This window comes from Artemia franciscana, chromosome 8, assembly GCF_032884065.1.
Source record: "Artemia franciscana chromosome 8, ASM3288406v1, whole genome shotgun sequence".
NCBI classification, from domain to species: domain Eukaryota; kingdom Metazoa; phylum Arthropoda; class Branchiopoda; order Anostraca; family Artemiidae; genus Artemia; species Artemia franciscana.
In genome coordinates, this window is record NC_088870.1 from 26,656,183 (window position 1) to 26,678,729 (window position 22,547).

Sequence of the window (22,547 nt, forward strand, 5' to 3'; positions counted from 1 at the left end):
AAGTGCAATAGGAAGCTAGGGGCCAGTCATCCTATGCTTTTGCATGCCCTTCCTGCTTATTGACCCCAGATTTCTTTAGGTAATCTGTTAAGTTTAGGCCAATTCCAGCTGCGAGTCACATCACTGACCTTTGTACCAAACCAAATAAACTGCTAATGCCAGAATTAAACCTGTACCCTTTGGATAAAGGATTCTCAACCTGAGTGTCAGCCACTTAGGAAGGAACCAAATGACATCAGAGAACAAAAATTATTTGGAAAAAGAAAATATTGAGAAAAAAACAACTCAAGTCATAGTTGCGCCCATTTTTCACTGCTGTACCACAAACAGTATGTTATTAATTGTCCCACAAACAATATTTTATTAAGACATTAAATTTTAAGACAGGTATAAAAAAAAATTCATCAGGGATTGTATTTACTTAAGATACAATCAACAATATGAATGCTTATTTTTGTGATATTCTAGTCTTGAAATAATAAAAAAAGAGAAATTATATGTTCTATTTGTTTTCCACCAGATCATTTGAAAAAATCATTTGTGACAACAATATACCCATGATTGGCTCAGAATCTCTCTAAAATGGTTTAAATAGAAGGAATTTAACAAACAGTTATACTGATCAGCAAGAAGAATATTAACATAACTCTCTAAACTTGGCACTTTTTAAGACAATTTTAAGTAAAGCAAATGCAAAACTTTAATGGTGTCCTATGTCATCTAAAAAAACCATTAAAATGTCTCAGGTGTAATTTGATATAAGATGCCTAAAAGACTTTTAGTTGAATCTATGAAATGAAGGGTCAGGTATTCCTTTACATTTTATACAACATGTAAAAAGAAAAACAGTTCAAATTTTTTCACAAAAGGAGAAGCTTGATGTAAAAAAAATAAATGTATTTTTAACAAAAAGCAACTGACATCAATAAAATCAAATAAAACCAAAATTCATGGAGAATAAATAATTTTAGCCATATATTTAACCTATAATGAGGTGGCATAAAAGATTATTTCTAAAATTAGGAAAAACCAGTTGTTACCGGGGGAGGGGGGTTGGTTATATAAAATTTTGTGGGAAGTTGGTGTGTGTATAGCTAAAGGAAGGATTGTTGCTATGAGGTACTTGGGATTTTTCTAGGTCTTTGTAGCTTAATATTGATATGAGACGTGGGAGCTAAATTGCTAACAGAATAAAAAGGCTCTTTAGATAATCCCCAGTAACCTGGGAGACAGAATCATCTCAGTGATGTTCGGGTCTCCTGAACAGTATAGATTCCCTTGGGACCGTGCCAGAAGATTAGAGGAACTGTACCTGATACCCTAGTACATAGACAAAATGATTAAAGACAATAATTTTTATTTCGTACTTACATACAACTTTGGATAAGACAAATTCAATAATCTATAGCATGAAATGTTACAATGCATAGCATGAAATGGTACATGTGAACGCCAGTACTCAACTGATTACCTGGCTACCTGTATTGTGCTAATATATCACTAAACTGGATTTCTAATACAAGAACTTGGCAGAAGACCTGGGCAAGTGACCTCTACTGCAAATGTCGCAATACGACTGGTATTCCCCAATCATGATGCATCGACTAGTCTCCACTACCAAGAACTTGGCAGAAGACCTGGGCAGGTGACCTCTACTGCAAATGTCGCAATACGACTGGTATTTCCCAATCATGATGCATTGACCAGTCTCCACTCCCAAGAGACAAAAAAAGAAGTATTTTTCTCTTCTGGTTTTTTTAGTTCAAAGGTTCATATGAACCAGTAATAGAGACTTGACTTTGATTGGCTTCTTCAAAAAAAGAAGCTATTCAGTTTTTCAGCTTGGGTGTTGAATTTAACTTAAAACTTATAGATGCTCTGTTTGATTTGAATTTGAAAATTCGAGTCTTAATTTGAAATTTACTAAAGGGGTAAGAACAAGAAATTTGGTCCTGAATGTAAGAGTCTCTAAAGGGGTATGAATGAGAAATTTGGTCCTGATTTTAAGAGTTTCTTAGGGGGTATGAATGATAGATTTGATCCTGAATTTTATAGAAGGGGGGCTGGCCTATATGTTACACATCCCCTTTCCCGTTGTAGATTGATGTCCTCATCAATCAGACTAATCCCTTTCAATCAGACTAAGACTAATTACATTTTTTAATTTTTATTGTCTAAAAAAATTTTATTATAATTCCTTAACCTTATAATGATTATTCAAAATGTTCATACACCTTATATGGATGCTGCACCTAACACTTATAAAAATTATATAATGACAGCAGTTGACATCAACTGTGTTTACACATGAATACCTAGTTCCAATTGTTTGTTTTTATTTGAATTATAAATAATTTTACCTATTATATTTAATTCTCAATTGATCCCAGCTGTTTTAACATTAAAGTGTAAAAATATACAAAATTATATAAAAAAAAATTACCACTGGTACTCTTATTTAGTTTAAATTTCTAATTCACTATTTGGCACTTTAATTGTTCATCACTTATTATTTTGGGATATTATTTTCACACCATTCACAATTTTCGTGTCCTTGCCCTATTTACTGACTGAACTAATATGATTTCATTTTTCTAATTTATCACCTCTAAGTGTTTTTGTTGCTTAAAAATTTAGCAATTGTAAAGTCTGTCTTGTTTTTACGCTTCTACAAAATGGGAAGCGCGGGACCCGGAACACCTATCTCCAGCAGTTTAAGTATAAAAGTACGGCCGGTACTGCGGCTCTTCCGTCCCTTTTCCGCTCTCTCCTGCATTTGTATTGTTTTAAGCGTTATTTATATTGTCTTATGAGTCAATCGACTGAGGTAGTATTTAAGACCTTACTTGGCATGTTGATGCATAAGTTATTAAATTAGAATTCAGGATGTGTTGTTCTAAATCTTCATCTAGGTTTGTGACTTTGCTGATGTTGGGTTTCCATATTGATATAGGTTATCTGTTATGTTGTCTTCGTGAGGGTGTGGTGTTTGAACCCGCTCGGCTGGATATTACGTCTTCTCAAGTCATTGTTCAGTCGGAAAGATGAAAATGATTGTAGGACAATGGGTGGCGCTATTTGAGGTGTTACTTGGGTGATAGCTGTCTGGTTGAATCAGATGTGTGTTTTGTGGCATTTTTCAGCGGTTGATAAATCATGATAGGTGTTTTTCAATTTTTGACCATAACGTATCGTCGGCCAATGTCAGAGTATGCCAAATTCTGTAATAAAAATTTCCAAGCAGAATCATGTTGTTAATACATAAAATGTTAACACAGAATCATGTTGTTAAGCATTATTATAACATAATAATTGCATAGCAGTAATATTATTTAAAAATTCATAGGATAATCGAATGTATGATAATTCTTTAGGTATATTAGAAGTAACGTGAGGTATACAAGGTTATATAGCAAATAAGAATATTCTTATGTGTATTACACTGATACTATATCATTATTGTGACATGTAAATATAAAAACACTGAAAAATAGAGGTGGTTAAATATAAGATTACATAGAGGTCTTTATTTACTATGGATCATAATTTTATCCAATTTTCTGAACTTCCAATGCATGATTTGTCAGAAAGTAATACAATTTTGCATCATAGCCTTTCAACCGCCATGCCTTGGAATATTTTTAGTTTGGAAATAGAGTAGTAAAATTACAAGAGACGACCTCTTAATTCTCCTGCACATAAAAAAGGAACGAATTTTCCATACTTGTTGGAGGTCTAAATTTACATAAGATTTTCTGCCAAAAGTTTAATATTTTTGATGTATACGCCAAAAAGAAATACAGTATATTGCATCATTGCCTTTTAGCTGCTATACATCAACAATATTTCTTACAGTAGGGAAAGGAACGTACAGTATGTGAACGTACAGGAAAATACCTCTCAATTTTCCTGTATTCTCACATCCTCCCTGTTATAATGGCTTAAATATCATCAGGGGCAGTAGGGTTTAATTTATGCATCTCTTGTGCCTCAATTATATCATTATTTTTCCTTCTTCGCTTTAAGAGTTTCCCATAGTTTACTGTTAGTAGCGCTCTTATTGTTAGTGAAACAAGAAATACCATAAATATGGTGATTATAATATTTTACCATGAATTTGGTGAGAACAATTCATATTGACTCTCCACGTATTTTAACCTTTGGTCTTCGTCAGTGAATAAGGGTATTTGTGAATCTAATGCTTCTTTTATTTTTGTTAATTGCATTGTACCTTTAATCTTTTCTAATTCTGGCCATATGGATGTTTTAGATTCCTCGTTGTTTATATTCGGGATTGTGAATGACAAGTTTATTCCCTGAAAGTTTGGGCTCATGACGTTAGTGCTGGTTGTGATTAGAGGTGTTTGCACAGTTGTTTCTTTGTTTACAAGTCTGCAACCTTGTTTGATTGTAATAGTTCCAACGTCCTGTAACAATATTTCGGTTCGATAACTGGGGTCAATTTTTTCTGTATTGTTGTAGCAGGATAGGGTTCCTACCGTCTTTTTAGGTACTGTAAATAACCATAAATCGTTCCGTAAATTGATGAATGTTTCTCTTTTGGTGCTTCCTATTATGGCTTCACATGAGTCAGGAATATTTTGTTGCTGTGATTCCTTCAGGAACAGATCTAGCATGCATGATCCTATTTTTAAGTTATATATAGGTAATGTTAGTTGGCAGACTAAATTTTTAAATGACACGCATTCCTTTAATTCTTGGGCATTTGCTAGTGCGTATTTTCTCCTGTCTTGATCTATTAACATATATTCTGCTTCTGGGATGATGCTCATGAAGGAGTTGGTCTATTTTATGTTAATGTGGAAGGTAGATATTTTGTATAGGTCATATATGGATTGTTGATTGATTAATGGAATTGTAACAAGTGCAAAAAGTTGTTCATTAATTTCTGTGATATGCACCATTAGTTTGGTATAATATAAGAACAAGTTAGCTATTTCCGGTTCTACTGATAAATTGAGACCAAATGTTAAGTGAGTTTTTATCTCGTTTAGAATGTTCTTTAGGTCCGAGGGATCTACTAAGTCGTAAGAAAGGGATCCTCCTGTTAATTCAAATAATGCAAATTCAAATTTACTGACATCGGCAGCTAAGTTCAACAATGACATAATAACAATGCCAAGTGACACCATTGTCAGACTGGAATCAGAAAATTACTCTATCGACTTCATTTTTTAAATAATTCATTGTGTTGACCGTTCTTGAGATTTTTTTGGATATGGCCTCAATTTTATCTTTTTGATGGTTGGCAATACTTGCTTGTATTTTTTGTACATGTGATGTTGTATTCATGGCTGTGTTTAGTCTTTTAACATTATCTCTTAATATATTCAAATCTTCTTCGGTGGATAAACCGAACAGACGAGAAGCAAGCTCCCCGACTATTGGGATTAAACTTGTTGATCTTTTATATTTACTCTTACGGAAAAATACTTCAAATATACGTGTTGTCCTTTGTTTAAGCTTTTGTATTTCTGAATTGTAAAGTTAAAATAACGCCTCCAGCCTTTGTCTATACAATATAAGGAAAGCCTGATGAGTTAATATTTTATGAGCATTTTCTATGGTTAATTCCAGGAGGGGTTTTAATTCATTCTTAGCTGGTTCATCAGCCATGGCCAGTCGTGCGCAAGTTTTTTTTACCGTCTATAGTCCAACATTCTCTCCTGTGATAATAATCTTGGCATTTTCTATTTCCATCCATACATTGAGTCCTACCAAAATCGGCGTCAACAAAGGGAATTTGCCATCTAACTTGTATTCTTCCTCTTTTTGTAGAAGTCCATATCCAACTAGTGGATCTGAATGGTTTTCTCACTGTTATTAAGATTTCATCGTTGTTATTTGGTATTAATACGCTAGGGATAGTTTCCGAAGTAATTTCTAATATCGAGGTGTCCAATACTATTGGTTGTGGGTCAGTAGTCGTCGGGTTTGATGTGGGGAATGTTTCTTCCACTTCTGTTGTTGGAGTATATTAGGTTTTGGCTGTTGTTTCTTCGTTTTGAGTATTGGATTCCCAGAAGGTGGTCGTTTCATATTTCTTTGATGTACATTTTGAGGTTTCCAGTACTTTGTTAGTTGTTACCTCAATATTATTTTTAGTAGTAAGATGTGGAATACGGGAGGTTGTGTTGAGTTTTGTCGTTTCTGTTGTGAGGTTTATTATTTTACAGAAGTATTGAAACTTGAACTTACATTTCGGTTAGTTAGTACCATTGGTAGAATCTGATGTTACTTCTATGTTTTCTATACCCCTTATTGATTCTGGTATTTTATTTGTTCGTGTTACAAGGTCAGATAAAATTTTTGTTGTATGGGTTTCAGGTCGCGTGGTTTCTTGTGTGTTTAGGGGAATATCTGTTACATCTTTTGTTTCAACTTCTGTTGGCTTTATTTCAGAGAAATCTATCTTTTCTTGTATTGGTTTCTTCTCAGCCGTGGTAGCTGATTTTGGTCTATTCCATAGTTCTTTGAAGAAATTCCACACTGTAGGCAATTCGTTTAATAATACATATTGTCCATCATAAAATTTCCTTTTCAAGTTGGGTCTCAATTGGTCTGATTATATTTTGGGTTTCTTTAATGGTATCTGGGTCTTGGTATTTAGTAATTGATCTTTTTTCTTTTTTCTATGCCCTTTCCGAGTCCTATGGCTTTATCAATTTCAGCCATCTTTGCATCAAAATCGTCAAATATTTTCTTTGTTTTGAGTTTGGGGTAAGTAGGGGATGGTGTATCTTTTTTTACTTGTTTGTGCTCTTGCTTGCTTTTAGCCCCTTGTCCGATCTTAGGAATTGAAATTTGATTCTTTCAGGTCATATGTATTTTTCTCCAGTCTCATTACTTGTTGGAATAACGTTTCAAATGGTTTAGGGTCAAGCTTCATAAATATTTTCCAAGCGTTGTTACTAGTTAGAAGTGAATTCTCGTGTTTTAATATTATTCCATGTTTTACGACGTCTTGTGCATAGGTATGTATACACATGGTCATCAAAAATGTTGAGATCATCATTGTTTATCTGTAATTAATGTTTATTAAATTAATTTTTTTTTGAACAATTAATTATAAAATTGTCATACCAGTTACTTCATTGTTGGTTTAATCTTTCACTATGTAATATATCATACGTTTTATTAAAATAAAAATTTTGGAGCATACCAAAAATATGTTATATTCCAAGGTTAATTGAACGTTCATTAAGACAACATTAATAATTTTTTTATATAAGGAAAGCAATGGGAAATTTATTATAACTAAACTGCGAATCTAAAGAGTTCAAAAACTTGAATACAAGTACATGTTCAGGCAAGTAATATCTGAAGGGTATACGTTGCATAACTCATCTTTAAGATCAACATGAAACATAAGCCCTTGTAATAAGCCAGCCCTTCATAGGATATTTCAAGGACTAGTAACCCTATAATTTAAGTATTGACGGATATTAACACTGTAAATACAGGTGATTCTTAAGAACATCGATTAAAGCTAAAATGAGGTGACCGTCGTTTTAGCAATTTCAAAAGTATTAATTCCAAGAAAAAATCAAGAAAAAATTAGAAAAGAAATCGAACATACTTTAATTTTGTAGCACTCAGTATCTATCTTAATAGGTATATTATTAACAAATTAAAGGATCAACTTCAGATTTAATAATAATTTATTAGTGACTTTCTTGAAATTTTGTTTTAGGTTCGGTATAAAATTACTTCAAGACCTCTTATTTCTTCATTACTCGCTAATACAGGAGGGCTTAGGGCGAGATGAATAGACATTAGCGACATTTACGGGAAAATTATTTTATTATTTAATAAAATAATAAATAAAAAAATATGGGGTAGGGCAGTGGTAATTGCCATGAGTAGCATACTGCATAAAAAATTTATTTCAGTTTAAAATAGTAATTTTTCTCACATTACTCTTTTTAAAGGTGCTTGATTAAAATTATGAAACATAATTATTTAGTATAGCCTAGAACTCTAAATGAAATCGTTTTTGTCGATGAGTAAGAGAAAGCTTTGTCATTAGACCTTCATTAGTAATTGGTTAAGTTAAGTTTGGTTAAATTAGGTTAAGTAATCTGGCTTCCTTAAATGTTCAAAATTCAATTATAGGTTACATACATACACATATGCACATGTATACATGCACATACATACATATGTATATTATAAATTTTTTCCTAGCACTAATATTTAACACCAAAAGGTGTTAGTTTTTAAGTGTCTGGATTAGTGACCCCTTGTTTTTTGGCTATATTGAAAATAGGTCCTTCCCCGGTAATTTTATCAAGCTCTGATTTTAACAAATTGCGAGTTTTAAACTTTAGTTCTAATATATGGTCGTTTTCATCGATGTTATCTTCAGTATACATTACATAGTTCACCAGACATTTTGGTAGCTGAATACTTTCTAGGGTGCAGTTAATATTTAATATTTGCATAACCGTACGTATCGTTTTCCTGCATATCCTTTTTAAGCTCGATTAATTAGTTTTATTACGAATTATATTATATTTCAATACCGTATAATAATATGAAGTATAGAACAATTCTATTATGGCTTCGGATACGATAATGTCTGTTTCTGGAAAGACCTCTGACCAAGAGTTTTGTTTATTTTTGTATAAGTTGACTGTTATTGTTTTTAGTGTATCGTAATCTTCTTTGTGTAGAATGGGACACCCTTCTAACATATCGTTTTCTAAATTATTATTGATATATTTTTCGTAAAGTGGAAGGAGTTAGTTTGATTTTATTGACAATTTGAAGTCTTTTTCTGCTAGTTTTTATAGAAGATGCAGGGGCCAGATAATTGTAAAGCCATCTAGATCACAAATAAAATTAAGACTTTCGCTAATGAGGTCTGCTATCAGGGGGTAAGCCCTTTTGGTGACCTTATTAAGTAATGCTTCAAAAGGGATTGATGAAAACTTTCGTATGTACTCAAAACCCTCCCTGATTACTCTTTGAGAAAGTCGACAATATATTAGTATATTCATTAATTCTCTTATTAAATTACTTTTAATAATGATGGGGAGTGACAAGTATTTGTAATCCAGATATCTTGCTATGTCTCTGACCAAGTTTTCCAAAATTAGTTCATTAAATTCATAATTGAATCTCCACAAATTGGGTAGGCTAAGGTATTCTTCAGCCAATGTTGGGAAATACTTAAGTAAAAGTACTTAAGTAATTACTTCAGTAAAAAATCTGAGTGCTTGTACTCTACTTAAGTAAAAAATTTCTAAAGTACTTAATACTTATACTTAAGTAAAAAATTGAAGTGCTTAAGGGTACTTAAGTACTTTCTTCATGGTACAGAAAAATTATACCGACATGATGCAGCACGATGCGACGAATTGAACTGCCTATATATTAGTGCCTATATATTATTGAATGGATTTTAGTCTTTAAGAACACCGGCTTCTGGCTCGGCACGAAATTTCAAAGAAGGACGCTATCATGGCGGCGGAACTACTATATATGTTGAACGGAAATTTTTTTGTGATAACTGGGAAAATTCAGAAGGATGGTGCAATATCTGCCACATGCAAAAACTGCCCAAACAAAATTCTGAAGGGTCACATGGATCCAACTTCGAATTTCCACAAACATCTCAAGATGAATTTGCCCATCTTTCTGTTTACCAGAAGTTTGTTGATCTGAACTAAAACAGTAAGAACAAAAGAAAATCAGGCTAGTGATCAGAGGCTAGTGAACAGGTAGGCTCACTTTCGAGGTCGTCTAAAGCTAAAGACAATGAAGATAATACTGCCTGATTATAGCTCACCTTCTAAAAAAGTTAAGGGACATTTCTTTGCTGCAAGACCGTAGAAACAGACACATTCAAAAGTGAATTCTTTGGTACTGGACTATATTATGGACGAGCTGCAACCCCTGTACACTTTTCAGAAGCCGTCATTCAAAAATCTGATAACAGATCTTGCACCTTATGCAAAGGTTTTAGGAAGAAAAGCTTTAGCTATAAAAATTGAAGCCAAGTTTGTTGAAGTACAGAAAGGTATGGTTCGTGATTTTGAACTCAGCAACTACATGTCGTTGACAACAGACATTTGGTCTGCCAACAATAAAGGCTACTCGGGAATGACTGCACACTTTCTCAACGAGGATTTGAAACAGAAATCTTATGCCCTTGCTTGTTCCCGGTTCAAGGGCTCACACACTTATGACAGAATTATTCAAAAACTGAACGGCGTATTTGCCAGGTACAAAACTGCAGTTAATAAAAGGGTTGGAAGGTTTTGACCGATAACACCTCTAACTTTAGTAAGGCATTCAGGGAATATCCGATGGTTTTCGATGAAGATGTTCAAGTCAGTGATGAAGAAAATAAAGATGAAGCAGGCCAGAATGGTTCATTCTCTTTTTAAAACGTTGGAGAGATACTCGATTCTCATGACCCCGAGCAATTCCAACTTCCTCCACACCAGGTGTGTCAGCCACACACTTAACCTGCCTGCATCCACTGATGCTGATAAAGCCTAATGTGATATTGTACATAAAAAAAACAGTACCACGCCGCTTTTTCGAAGTGTATTACTCTCTGGGATTAATAAGAGTTCAAAAGCTGTTGATGCAGTGAAAGAGGTATATGACAAACAGCTTATAAGAAAAATGGTAACCAGGAGTAACTCGAAGTATGAAAGTGTCAAATGTTAGATGGATTGTCACAAAATTGGAAAGCTTGCTGACGTATGTGATGCTTTGCAAAAACCAAGGCTAATTTCTTGTGATGTTGAAATTCTTGAAGAACACATGAAAATTATGAAGCCAGTAGCAGTGGCATTGAACAATCTTCAGGGGGAGGAAAAATGCTACTTTGGTGCTATTTATCCTACAATCAAATCGCTTGAAAGGAAGCTCAAAAAGTTGAAAGATTTGGCGAAAGTCAGCCAGCCTTTGGTACATGCTCTACTTGCGGGTCTCGAAAAACGATTCCCCACAATCCTGGACGATATAGTTCTTCCTGCAAGAGACTATGTTATTGCCACGGCAAGTCATCCTTTCTTCAAATTGAAGTGGTTTCCTGGTAACCAGAAGGATGTAGCAGTTGCACTTTTGGTGAACAAAGCGAAAAAGGTCGAAGATTTCAGAAGTACTTTTTGTCTGGAGATGAATACCTTGATCTTAGTGATGAAGAAACCTGATAATTCTAGCAACCATGGCCGTGAAACCAATTCTGTGAATGTGGAGATTTTGTCATATTTGAATGAGAGGCAAAAGGAATTATCTGTGCTCAAAGTTTACCCAAGGATAAAGAAAATTTTCAGGAAGTACAACTGTATCATTCCTTTGTCTGCACCTGTAGAATGACTTTTTTTGGTATGTGGTGGAATTTTTACTCCAAAAAGAAACATGCTAGGAGATGGTGTGTTTGAAAAGGCTCTGCTATTGAAAGAATTAAGAAAGAAGTTAAGTTAATTTATGATCAAGCTGTAATAAATGTTCTTGGTAAATTATTTTCTTTTTATATCTTAATTGAAGTAAAATTTGATTTTTCGTGAAATCAGTTGATTTTTTTCATGAAAACTGCGGGTTTTTCTGAAAAGCGGTTGATCTCTCGTCAGAATCTTGCTTGTCTTGTCTATTTGGAAAGGAAACAGATATTAAAAAAGTGTTTTGTGTTTTATTTCCTGTAAATAGAAAATTAGTACTTGAGTACTTAAATACTGAAGTGCTTTTTCAGAAGTACTTATTACTTAAGTATATTTTTAGAGAAGTAATTAATACTTGTACTTAAGTAAATTTTTCTCTGAGTACTTGGTACTTGTACTTAAGTAAAAAAACGAAGTACTTGGCTCAACACTGTCTTCAGCAGACCCTGGTTTTAAGCAGTCTAGGAGGTTGTATTCTGGTTCATCATCTTTAAAATTTGGGTTTGGTAATTACCTCTTGTTAAAAAGGTGTTCCCTTGATTGTCTCTGGGGGCGTACCAATTATAGATTGTCCTCCCGGACAAACGGTTGCTCGTTCCTCTAAAATTATGGCGACAATTTTTGTTTGCAAAACAATTTCTTGCAATATGACCTAGTCAGTTACAGTTGTAGCACCATAGTGGTTCATTCTTGGTTTGTGCTTTCAATTGATTATTGGGGGCAAAAAGTAAATGTCTTGGAGGTGTGGTGGTTCGAATTTGATTTCGAACAGGTTTTGGCGATGATTCACGGGAGAAAAATCGCGGAGAGGAATCTCTTGATTTTAAAGGAGTTTTATTTTCTACTGCATTTATTGATAATTTTTGATGCTGCAGGTCAATTGAATCTATTTCCATGGCTCTTTCTATTTCCTGAACTACCAGTTCTAAGTTATCAATATTTTTAGCTATTAGTAGGCGGTATAGTTTTGGGTTGAGTCCCTGTTTAAATGCGTTCAGTATAATTTTTTCATATAATTCCCCTTCACTGGGACGGTATTGTGCTTCTGTTACGATTCTAATCTTGTGCAAATATTCCCATGCGTTTTGAGTCTGTTCAAATGTTACTAGGCCATGTTTCAGTTTATTCAATGAACTAGTGTCAATGAATTTTTTCTGGAAGGCCTGTTGCAATAACTCTATCAAGTTAATTGTTGAGGTGGCTTCTGGGCCTATTGTGTTTTCAATTTGTTTTTAAAATGTTAGCGCCTGTCCTTTTAGTCTCAGGAGCAGCATATTTTTTAATACTTTTAAGTCAATTTTTGTCATTTCTATGAATTGTCCTAAATTGATGTTGAATTAATCAATGTCCATATCTCCTTCATACTCAGGTAATGTTTTTGCAATTTGTACCGAAGTTGCAATAATTTGTTGTGTTTTTAGTATTCCATCTTGTACCTGGGCCATATCTGTTATTTTGGTCCAGTTCCTTTTTTAAAAGAATACTGACAGTATGCAGTATGTAAAATATTAGTTTTTTAAGTTTAGACTGGAATTTTATTTTAATTATTAAAGATTTTCATTATTTTTGGGGGTGTACATATATAGAAAAAAGACAAAAGTAGAAATAAAATTACACTGCACTTAAAAATTAAAAAATAATTTGTAAATAATCATAATTGTCTATGTTAGTAGGCACTCATGGTGTCAGATACCTACAGTTTCTTTTATTGTCTTCTTTTTCAGGCTGCACCACTGTTATGGGGGGACTTGGTAATATAAAATTTTGTGGGAAGTTGGTGTGTGTTTAGCTTAAAGGAGGATTGTTGCTATGAGGTACTTGGGATTTTTCTAGGTCTTGGTAGCTTAATGTTGATATGAGATGTGGGAGCTAAATTGCTAACAGAATAAAAAGGCTCTGTGGATAATCCCCAGTAACCTGGGAGACAGAATCATCTCAGTAATGTTTGGGTCACCTGAACAGTATAGATTCCCTTGGGACTGCGCCTGAAGATTAGAGGAACTGTACCTGATACCCTAGTACATAGACAAAATGATTAAAGACAATAATTTTTATCTCATACTTACATACAACTGGAGCTAATTGGATAAGACAACTTCAATAATCTGTAGCATGAAATGGTACATGTTAACACCAGTACTCAACTGATTACCTGGCTACCTGCATTGCACTAATATATCACTAAAACTGGATTTCTAATACAAGAACTTGGCAGAAGACCTGGGCAAGTGACCTCTACTGCAAATGTCACAATACAACTGGTATTTCCCAATCATGATGCATCAACTAGTCTCCACTCCCAAGAACTTGACAGAAGACCTGGGCAGGTGACCTCTATTGTGAATGTTGCAATACAACTGGTATTTCCCAATCATGATGCATTGACCAGTCTCCAGTCCCAAGAGATAAAAAGAAATAAGTATTTTCTCGTCTGTTTTTTTCAGTTCAAAGGTTCATATGAACCAGTAATAGAGACTTGACTTTGATTGGCTACTTCAAAAAAAGAAGCTTTTCAGCTTGGGGGTTAAATTTAACTTTAAAACTTATAGATGCTTTGAAGAGTCTTAATTTGAAATTTACTAAAGGGATAAGAACAAGAATTTTGGTCCTGAATGTAAGAGTCTCTAAAGGGGTATGAATGAGAAATATGGTCCTGAATTTAAGAGTTTCTAAGGGGATATGAATGAGATATTTGGTCCTGAATTTTATAGAGGGGTCTATATTTATAGAGGGGTCCTGAATTTTAGTGCTGGCCTATATGTTACACAGTGTTATGACTTAAAATTCTGCTCAATCAACAGGAATTGTCTTTTCAAAACTAAGGCCAGAGAAAAAGAAACTGATAGCCAAAAAATAAGGCACCCAAAAATTTCAGGATCCTCTAGAGGGAAAAGAAGTAGAAGTAGGTACTTCAAAATACCTTCATGGGACATACTTTAGCCTGTAGACACATCCCTGAAAATTTCATTTTCCTAGCCTAACCTCTTAAAGATAGCCAAAAGTAGCTAAAGTGAAATTTTACCCCTACTTTACCTAAAAAATCCAGTTTAAATAGCAATCTCAACAAATGTAGACTATATAAAAGGCTATAGGTATTGGCCTAATCATTCTAAATTCTTCAACTAAAAGTGTAGGATGGTTTAGAAACTAAGCCTGTTTGATATAGTAATATTTGACTAACTCATCAATGTGATAGCTGCCTTCCTAAGAACCAACCTTTTTAACAACGAAAAAACTTTTTTTCAGACTCCTTATAAAGCTTATCCTATGCAAGATAGGCCTAAAACATCAAAACCCCTTAATATCCTATGGAATATGCATAAGATTACTTACAGGTCACTGAAAAGGAAAGATTATTTCCATTATTCAAAGCTTCCTTGTCTTTTCTCTAGACTTAACGATTTCACATGTTTATCCATTTAAAAAAATGCCTATGTAACATTGACGCAGTGCTTCCACTTTTTTTTCTGAAACCAGTAACGACTCCAAAAAAGTCGGGAGATTATCGGGAGGTTTTTTTTTAATTCGGGAAAAAAACAGGAGGTTTTAAACAGCTGTTTTGTCTCACATACCAGTTGTATTGGTGGTAAAAATGTCAGTAATAGAGAGACAGAACAAAGTAGAATCGAAAATATGTTTTAGAGTCTTAAGTCCGCTCTTCACCTCCCGGAACTTCCGGAATCTGGGCTTCCAGATTATTCTTTGACGTCTTCTTCTTCTTGCATCTCGAATATGAACCGGTAGTGGGCGGCGCTATGAGTATGGCCCGTTTGCAAAGCAAGGAGAGCATAGTTCTTGACCCTACTCCCTAGTGTTATTTTGCTCTGTTGTGACTTGTGAAGCCGATTTCGCCGACACTCGAAATCGTTATTTTGATATAGGCTAGGCTAGTAGTCTGGCGAATACTGGATATCTATAAGACCGGTAAGAATAGTGTATTCGAATTTGTACTATAGAATCCTTGAACTGGCAAGTTAAAACATGTTATTTTGGTGAAGAAACAGATCATAGAAGCAGAAAAGCCGCCTACTCCCTAGGACTGGTCAGTAGCCTACTTCTTGGATTGCCCACGTGCAGGGATGTATAATTGTCCAGTTCCAGTAGACTTGGTATTTACCCTAAAAAATCCTGTCACGTAAGGTAAGCCACGTCCTTATTGTACACAAATTATCCAGTGGAAATGAACTATCTGAGTTGACTGATCAGATCAGATGAAGTTATGAGCTGAGAATCAAGTCAAATCAACCCTTTTTCGAACACAACAATGGTCTCTCACGGGACAAGCTGCCGACTAGGTCATTAATTAGGGTCTGCAGTTGACTTCCGTGAATCAAACGCGGCCGGCGGCTTTGAAATCCCCCTTTTAGGGGCAACAAAGACATATTTTGCATTCTGCCAGACAATCAAGAAAGATCAGAAACTTCAAGTTGGACAGAGCTCAATTCAACAGAAATCGGGTGATTATCGGGAGGAAATTTCAGTCGGGAGATTTTCCAAAAAGTCGGGAGATCTCCCGATAAATCGGGAGGAGTGGAAGCACTGCATTGACGTCACTTGTCCTCAATAATCTTTTTTTTCGGGGTTAGAAAGTGCACGCCTACGGATAACTAATTCTGAGTGTTCGAGAAGGTAATCCGAGTTACCTCTTACGTCATGTGCGTCTCACAAACGCTTGGATTGTGAGAAGAAGAAGAAGAACGGATATTTACTAATATAATATTTGATAATTCATCTGTAATGTCTGCCGAGCTAAACGCCATAATCATGGCACTAGATTTCCTCATGGTTAATGAATATATGAAAGTTAATATTAAAAATATTATAATATATTCTGATTCTTTGTCAAGCCTAGAGCTTCTTTCGTCAGCTTCTCAAAATAAGATGGATATTGACACATTTCTTTGTCTTAGGATTATTGATATTTTTGCTTCAAAAGGTATTTTAACTCATATACAGTATATTCCAAGCCACTCAGGTATAATAGGTAACCATAAGGCAGATGAAATAGCCAAAAATGCTTTAAATATTGACCAGCCAAGTGGGAGACCAATCCCCATTAGAGATATTTACCACTGGAGATTTACAGAGGTACTGATAATTGATAAGAATCCTACCCCATCACCTTTCCCAAGTAAGCACCTTTCCAAGATTTACCATAGGATTCGGTCAGGTTCAAATGGGCTAAATTTTCAGGCATTTTCATATCAGATTCCTAATTCAAGTGGCGAAGTTCCCTCGTCCCCCCTTTGCAGGTCATGTAATCTTAAGAATGAAACAATAGATCACTGCCTATTTGAATGTAATATGCTGACGTCTGCACAGTATACCCTGCGACGTAAAATAGTAGAATGCTTCAAACACCACAAAATTCCACCAACAGCCAAGAGTCTTGCTGACCATACTCTCCCGCAGAGCACAGAGATCAATATATACTCACTTATAATTCAACTGCTGGTATCAAAAGATATACTTCAAGAAATCTGAGCAGATACAAATCATACAAGACAAACCGGCTCCATAGCTCTGTCGATCTCACAGAGTGAGCCAAAAGGAAAAGGGCTAAATAGTATCAACTGAAAAGCCCGTCTGCTGAATAAGAAGAAGAAGATATTTGATAATTATATTGCTTTGGCAGTAGAGTATCTAAAGTTTTATCTTTTATTCAATTATTGTCATTTCTTTATTTAAGAGGTTTAGCACCTTTCAGATATTGTGAAGTTACTAGACTTATGTCTAAGCTAGATCCACATGATCCCTATCTAGAGGGGAGCCATGCTAAGCCTAAGAGCAATATTGCCATTTCTCCTCCTCAAATCACTAAGCCTGCAAATAATGATCACGATAAAATTGAAAAGGCCAGGACTAGACAGCCATCAAGACCATCTACATCTAGTGATGGCACAATGATTTCTGTGGGTTCACCTCAGTGGTGTGAACCAAACTGTCAAGTACCAGATGATGAGAATCATCTGGCATGGGATGACTTCCAAGTAGTTCAAAAACTCAAGAAAAAGAATAATAAAAAAAGAAAGGTTGACGGCCCAAATCTTTCAGTACCAACAGATGAGTCAACAGCCCCAACCCCTAGTTATGAATTATCCATTCGAATGTTTTCTGTTGTAATCTCACTTGTCCAGAAAAATACCAGTCTCAAACCCCTGAAATTTGAACAAAAAAAACATATTGACTTTTTGAGGATGAACATTTTCAAGAAGTTAAAAACGGAATTTGATATATTCATTAACAGAAATGGAGAAGCTGAAGTATTTGCCAATGATGCAGCCTGTCTGACCTCTCTGCTGGACTTGACACATATTGGTAATATGGAAGTAACTTGTAAGCCAAAAGAACAACTAATTCAAAAAGAAACTAGACTGGTCATTTATAATATACCCAGTTTATATACTGACAATGACATCCAAGAGGGTCTTACTGATAGTTCCCTTTTATCTTACCCTCTGAAGTCAATAACAAGACTAAAAAAAAAGAAATGAAAACAATGAGTTAGTAGCAAGTAACTCTGTTCTTTGTGCATTTGAAGGAGACTATTCACCAGAAAAGTTATTCTTGTTTGGTGGAAGAGTTGCCTTTAGACTCTATGATGAAAAACCTATACAATGCAAACACTGCTTGAAACTAGGGCACACACAAAAATTCTGTCCATTTGTCACTGCTGTTGTTTGTAAAAACTGTACATCAAGGGGTCACTCTGAAAGCAACTGCCATAACCCAACAAAATGTATGAACTGTGGAGGTTCACATCTTTCTGATGACAGAAATGTTTGTACTAAATACAAACAAAGAAGCCAGATTGTAAAAAAAGCACAGAAGAAAAGAATACCAGTACCCATAATTGCTAATGCTATGAGGAAAGAACCTAGTCAGCCTCATATAAACTTTGTCAATACACCTTCCAGGAGACCAACTCCAGTCCAAGAGCTGAGAAGACAACCACAGCAGGCGTGGAAAAAAATTCCTGCTACCAACTTCTATGAGACCTACTCCCTATCAACTAATGAGCAACCCATAAGTATAACTAGCCCTTCTTTCCCCAGACTTGACCACAAAGTAGGAAGAATTCCTGCAGGTGTATCCCCCTCTCAACCCAAAAGACCTAAATTCTTATCTATTAGGGGTAATGGACCTCAAAGAAGCAACATCAAGCCTCCAACACCCACAATCTTAGTTGGTAATCAACTAAGAAACTTGACAAAATTTATTATTACCCAGGAACTTATTCGATCATCAAATTATGACACACAAATGAAAAATGAACTATGTAAGAAAACACTAGAAAAGCACTTTCCAGAGTCATTGCTGAAAGAAGTTACAGATGAATTTAAGGAACTAATTGCTATTGTTGCAGCCAAAAATATTCAAGTTCCCCAATGATTAGAAAACACCCCCCCCCCCCCAACTAATTAACAATGTTAGTGACATAGATAAACTGATAGTGTTACAGTGGAACACTTTTTCACTTAATAATACAAAAATGATTGAACTTTACTCGTATATTAATAAAGAAAAAGTGGATGTAATTTGTCTCCAAGAAACACATTTAAATAATATGAAAAAAGTGTCCATACCAGGATACAAATGCTATCGAAAAGATAGAGATTCTGGCAGAAAAGGAGGTGGAGTGCTCATTTTTATAGCTGATAAAATAGTTCACTATCCATTACCATTAAAGCAACATGACCATGAAATAGATGTGGTAGGAGTATCAATCACTTTAAGCTCAGGAGACACTTTAATAATTAAATCTATGTATAACCCAAAGGGGGATACTGATATATATAATATTTTATCAACAGAAGCTGAGGGTCACAACTCGTTTATTTTTGGTGACCTAAATGCTCATAGCACTCATTGGGAAGATATTGAACAACCAAACCGAGCTGGGAAAAATGTTGAAAAATTACTGTTCGAAAATAATTATATAGCAGTTCTAACACCATATAATTTGCCAACTTATTATAATATAAAAAATAAAAAATTTTCGACCATTGATATTCAACTAGGTCCTGCTGCTGCTGTTGACCAGGTTTCAATAAGTAGAGTAACAGATCTACAAAGTGACCACTGCGCTATTAAGACTACAATCTCTAATATGTCCCACCAAACTAAACCTGGAAAAAGGAAGTTTATCAACAAGAAAGGTAATTGGCCAATGTTCAAGCAAATCCTGCAAGAAGCCAATTATAATTTACTGGAAGATTTTTCCCAAATTGATGATAAAGTAAAAATACTTAACAAAATTATGATGGACGCTGCTCAAAAAGCAATTCCCAAGACAAGCCCCAATATTTGGACTCCAACTGGCAATAAGAGAAATAAAAATTGGTGGAATGAACTATGCTCTACTGCAGTGGAAGCTAAGAACGTAGCAAAAAAGGCATTTCAAAGACATCCATCAATGAGCACTGCAATTGAATATAAACGTAGCTCAGCAAAAGTAAAAAAAACATGTTTACAGGCCAAAAGAGAGGCATGGGAAAAATTTATGACTAGCATAGATGATCAAACTGCAGTATCTAAGATTCACCAATACGTAAGCAAGGTGAATGGCAAGAGAATGACACTTGATGATCGCAAATATGAAATAAAACACCAGGGTCAACTAATAACTTCTGATTTCCTAAAAGCTGATATTTTTGCAAACACATTCATGAAAAAAACTCTAGACACTGTTTTGCCAAATCCACCTGTATGTGTCCTCCCTTCTGTAGCACAACATAAGAAGTCGTTAATGTTACCCTTTTCTTTTCTGAGTTACAGACAGCTATTGAAAGATGCAACTTAAATTCAGCCCCAGGATATGATGAGATACACATCAAATGGTTGATTGAAACACCTGACATTTTTCGAGCTAAGCTCCTGGAAGTATGCAACAACGCATGGAGAGAAGGGAAATTTCCTACCCCCTGGAAAATTGCACTTATTTACCCAATCCTCAAACCTGGAAAACCACCAGAAGATCCTGTATCTTACAGACCAATATCAGTTCTCCCCACAATCAGCAAAATATTTGAGCGAATGATTTTAAGGAGATTAGAATGGTTTGCAGAGGTAAATCAAATAATACCCCAATCTCAGACAGGTTTTAGAAAGAGTCATAGTGCAATGGACAACATAACTAGAATAGAAACAGATGCTTTACAGGAGGGCGAAGTTGGTATTGCTGTATTGTTTGATTGGACAGATGCATATGGGAATGTAAAACGTAAAAAGTTACAAGAAATTATGCATAATAAAAATTTTCCACCTCTGGCGATCTCAATTATAATGCATTTATTATGTGATCGTTCCTTTCAAGTACAGATTAATGAAATACTGTCTGTAAGAAAACAAGTTGAAGATGGTCTCCCACAAGGAACTATCATAAGCCCTCTTTTATTTACACTATATATTTCTGAACTAAAACTTAGAAGCCAGTCAAAACATGGAGAATTTGCTGACGATCTCCTTGTGTGGAACAGACACAAGAACTATTACTTTACTCCAAAACATCATTCAGGAAGATATATATGATGTGTGCCTGTTTTCTAAAGCCTTTGGACTGCCCATTTCTATACCAAAAACAAAAGCAATTGTGTTCCATAAACGACAAGTAACCCTTCCGAAACCCTTAAGGATAGAGGAGAGTGAGATAGTCTATGAGCCGGCAGTTCGGCTACTGGGCATGATTCTTGATTCTCGTTTAAAATGGCAACCATATTTAATGATGTTAAGAATGGCAATTTTAAAACGGCTAACCATCCTCAAACGACTTGTAGGATCTAAATGGGGATCTTCACCAAAGTTGATTATTGACTTTTACAAAATGTATATTCGGCCTAAATTGGAATATGGCATACAATTTCTTACAAATATCCCGGTTACCTTGTTCAATACCCTTGAGACACTCCAAAATTCAGCCATCAGAATTGCTGTGGGGCTCCACAAACATACTGCAGTGGTTAAGCTCAAAGAACTTTCTGGACTACCTGCTCTGAAAGACAGGGCTACTATGCAGAGAAACTGCTATTTCACAAAAATACAAACATATGGCAAAATCCATGCAGTTTTTCCCTCCACTTTTGGAAATCCTGCTAAGCCCCAACACCTACTATCTTCTTTTAGCCAGTATCTAAAAGATTACCCAAATTGGAAAAATGAACAGGCGGATAGTTACCCTTTTCCAAAATCTCCACCATGGGAAATGGTGGCTCCTGATTGTCATCTTCAGTTAGTTTCTAAAGACAAGTCACATTATTCAGATCAGTATGTCTGTCAACTCTTTGCTAATAAGATATCCTCACACTTTCCTGAACATATTCTAGCTTTCACGGATGGTTCAGTAAAAGGATCAAGAGCAGGAGCAGGTGTGTGTATTCCTCATGTTTCCTTGAATATATCAGCAACTCTTCCATCCCACACTTCAATTCTGTCAGCAGAGTTATTTGCTATACATAAAGCACTTGAAACTATGGCCAGACTAAACCTTTCGTCAAAGAATGTGTTAATCCTTACAGATTCAAATTCTGCAATTCAATTAATAAGAAAAATAAATTATGAGGCTGCTGATTCAGATTTAAAATTAATAAGAGATGATCTACAAAGATTAAATAAATGTGGTACTTTTGTTTGCTTCCAGCATATTCCTAGTCATAAAGGACTGATTCATAACGTGACTGCTGATAGGCTAGCAAATGAAGCAGCAAATATTGACCCCCAGCCAGAATCAAAATTGGGGAACCTACGAGATATTATGAAACGCCGTGGACAAATAATTTGTCTACCATTTCGAAATTCCCCATTTCGTTCTAGAGAAGACACAGTGTGGTACTATAGACTGAAATCAGGATATCTTTTTCTGAATTCTGTCCGATTTCAATGGAATTTGTATCATTCTCCACTATGCAGGTGGTGTTTAACAACAGAGGAAACTCCCCAACACATATTTTTTGATTGCCATATACTTGCACCCGAAACTAATAAGATTAAGATAATTTGTAAAAAACTGAAGATTGAAGAAATGTTTGACTCCATCATTAGTTTTCAACTACCTCATAATACTGAAAGGCCGATCTATAGGGTGATGATCCAAATTATGAAAAAGACAATGGAAAACGAGCTAATTTAGTA

The 22,547-nt window shown here is 35.0% G+C and overlaps 2 protein-coding genes across 10 annotated transcripts in view; one reads left to right on the forward strand and one right to left on the reverse strand.

Annotated features, from left to right (window-relative positions):
* Window positions 1-14,866, reverse strand: part of LOC136030216 (monocarboxylate transporter 12-like) — a 262,967-nt gene extending 248,101 nt beyond the window's left edge. For 8 of the 9 annotated variants that reach the window (XM_065709028.1, XM_065709025.1, XM_065709021.1 and 5 more), the window contains exon 1: window positions 14,754-14,866. The gene's annotated coding sequence lies outside the window, so the exon portion shown is untranslated. Of the gene's footprint in view, window positions 1-2,846; window positions 14,625-14,753 lie in introns of those variants that run through there. The other variant, XM_065709020.1, reaches the window with a different exon arrangement.
* Window positions 14,867-20,862: 5,996 nt separating this feature from the next.
* Window positions 20,863-22,545, forward strand: LOC136030644 (uncharacterized). Its single transcript, XM_065709715.1, has one exon. The coding sequence runs from the start codon at window positions 20,863-20,865 to the stop codon at window positions 22,543-22,545; it is 1,683 nt and encodes a 560-aa protein (XP_065565787.1).
* Window positions 22,546-22,547: the final 2 nt, after the last annotated feature.

Coding starts and splice junctions, on each gene's coding strand:
- LOC136030644 (XM_065709715.1), top strand. CDS start 20,863: ATGGAGAATTTGCTGACGATCTCCTTGTGTGGAACAGACACAAGAACT.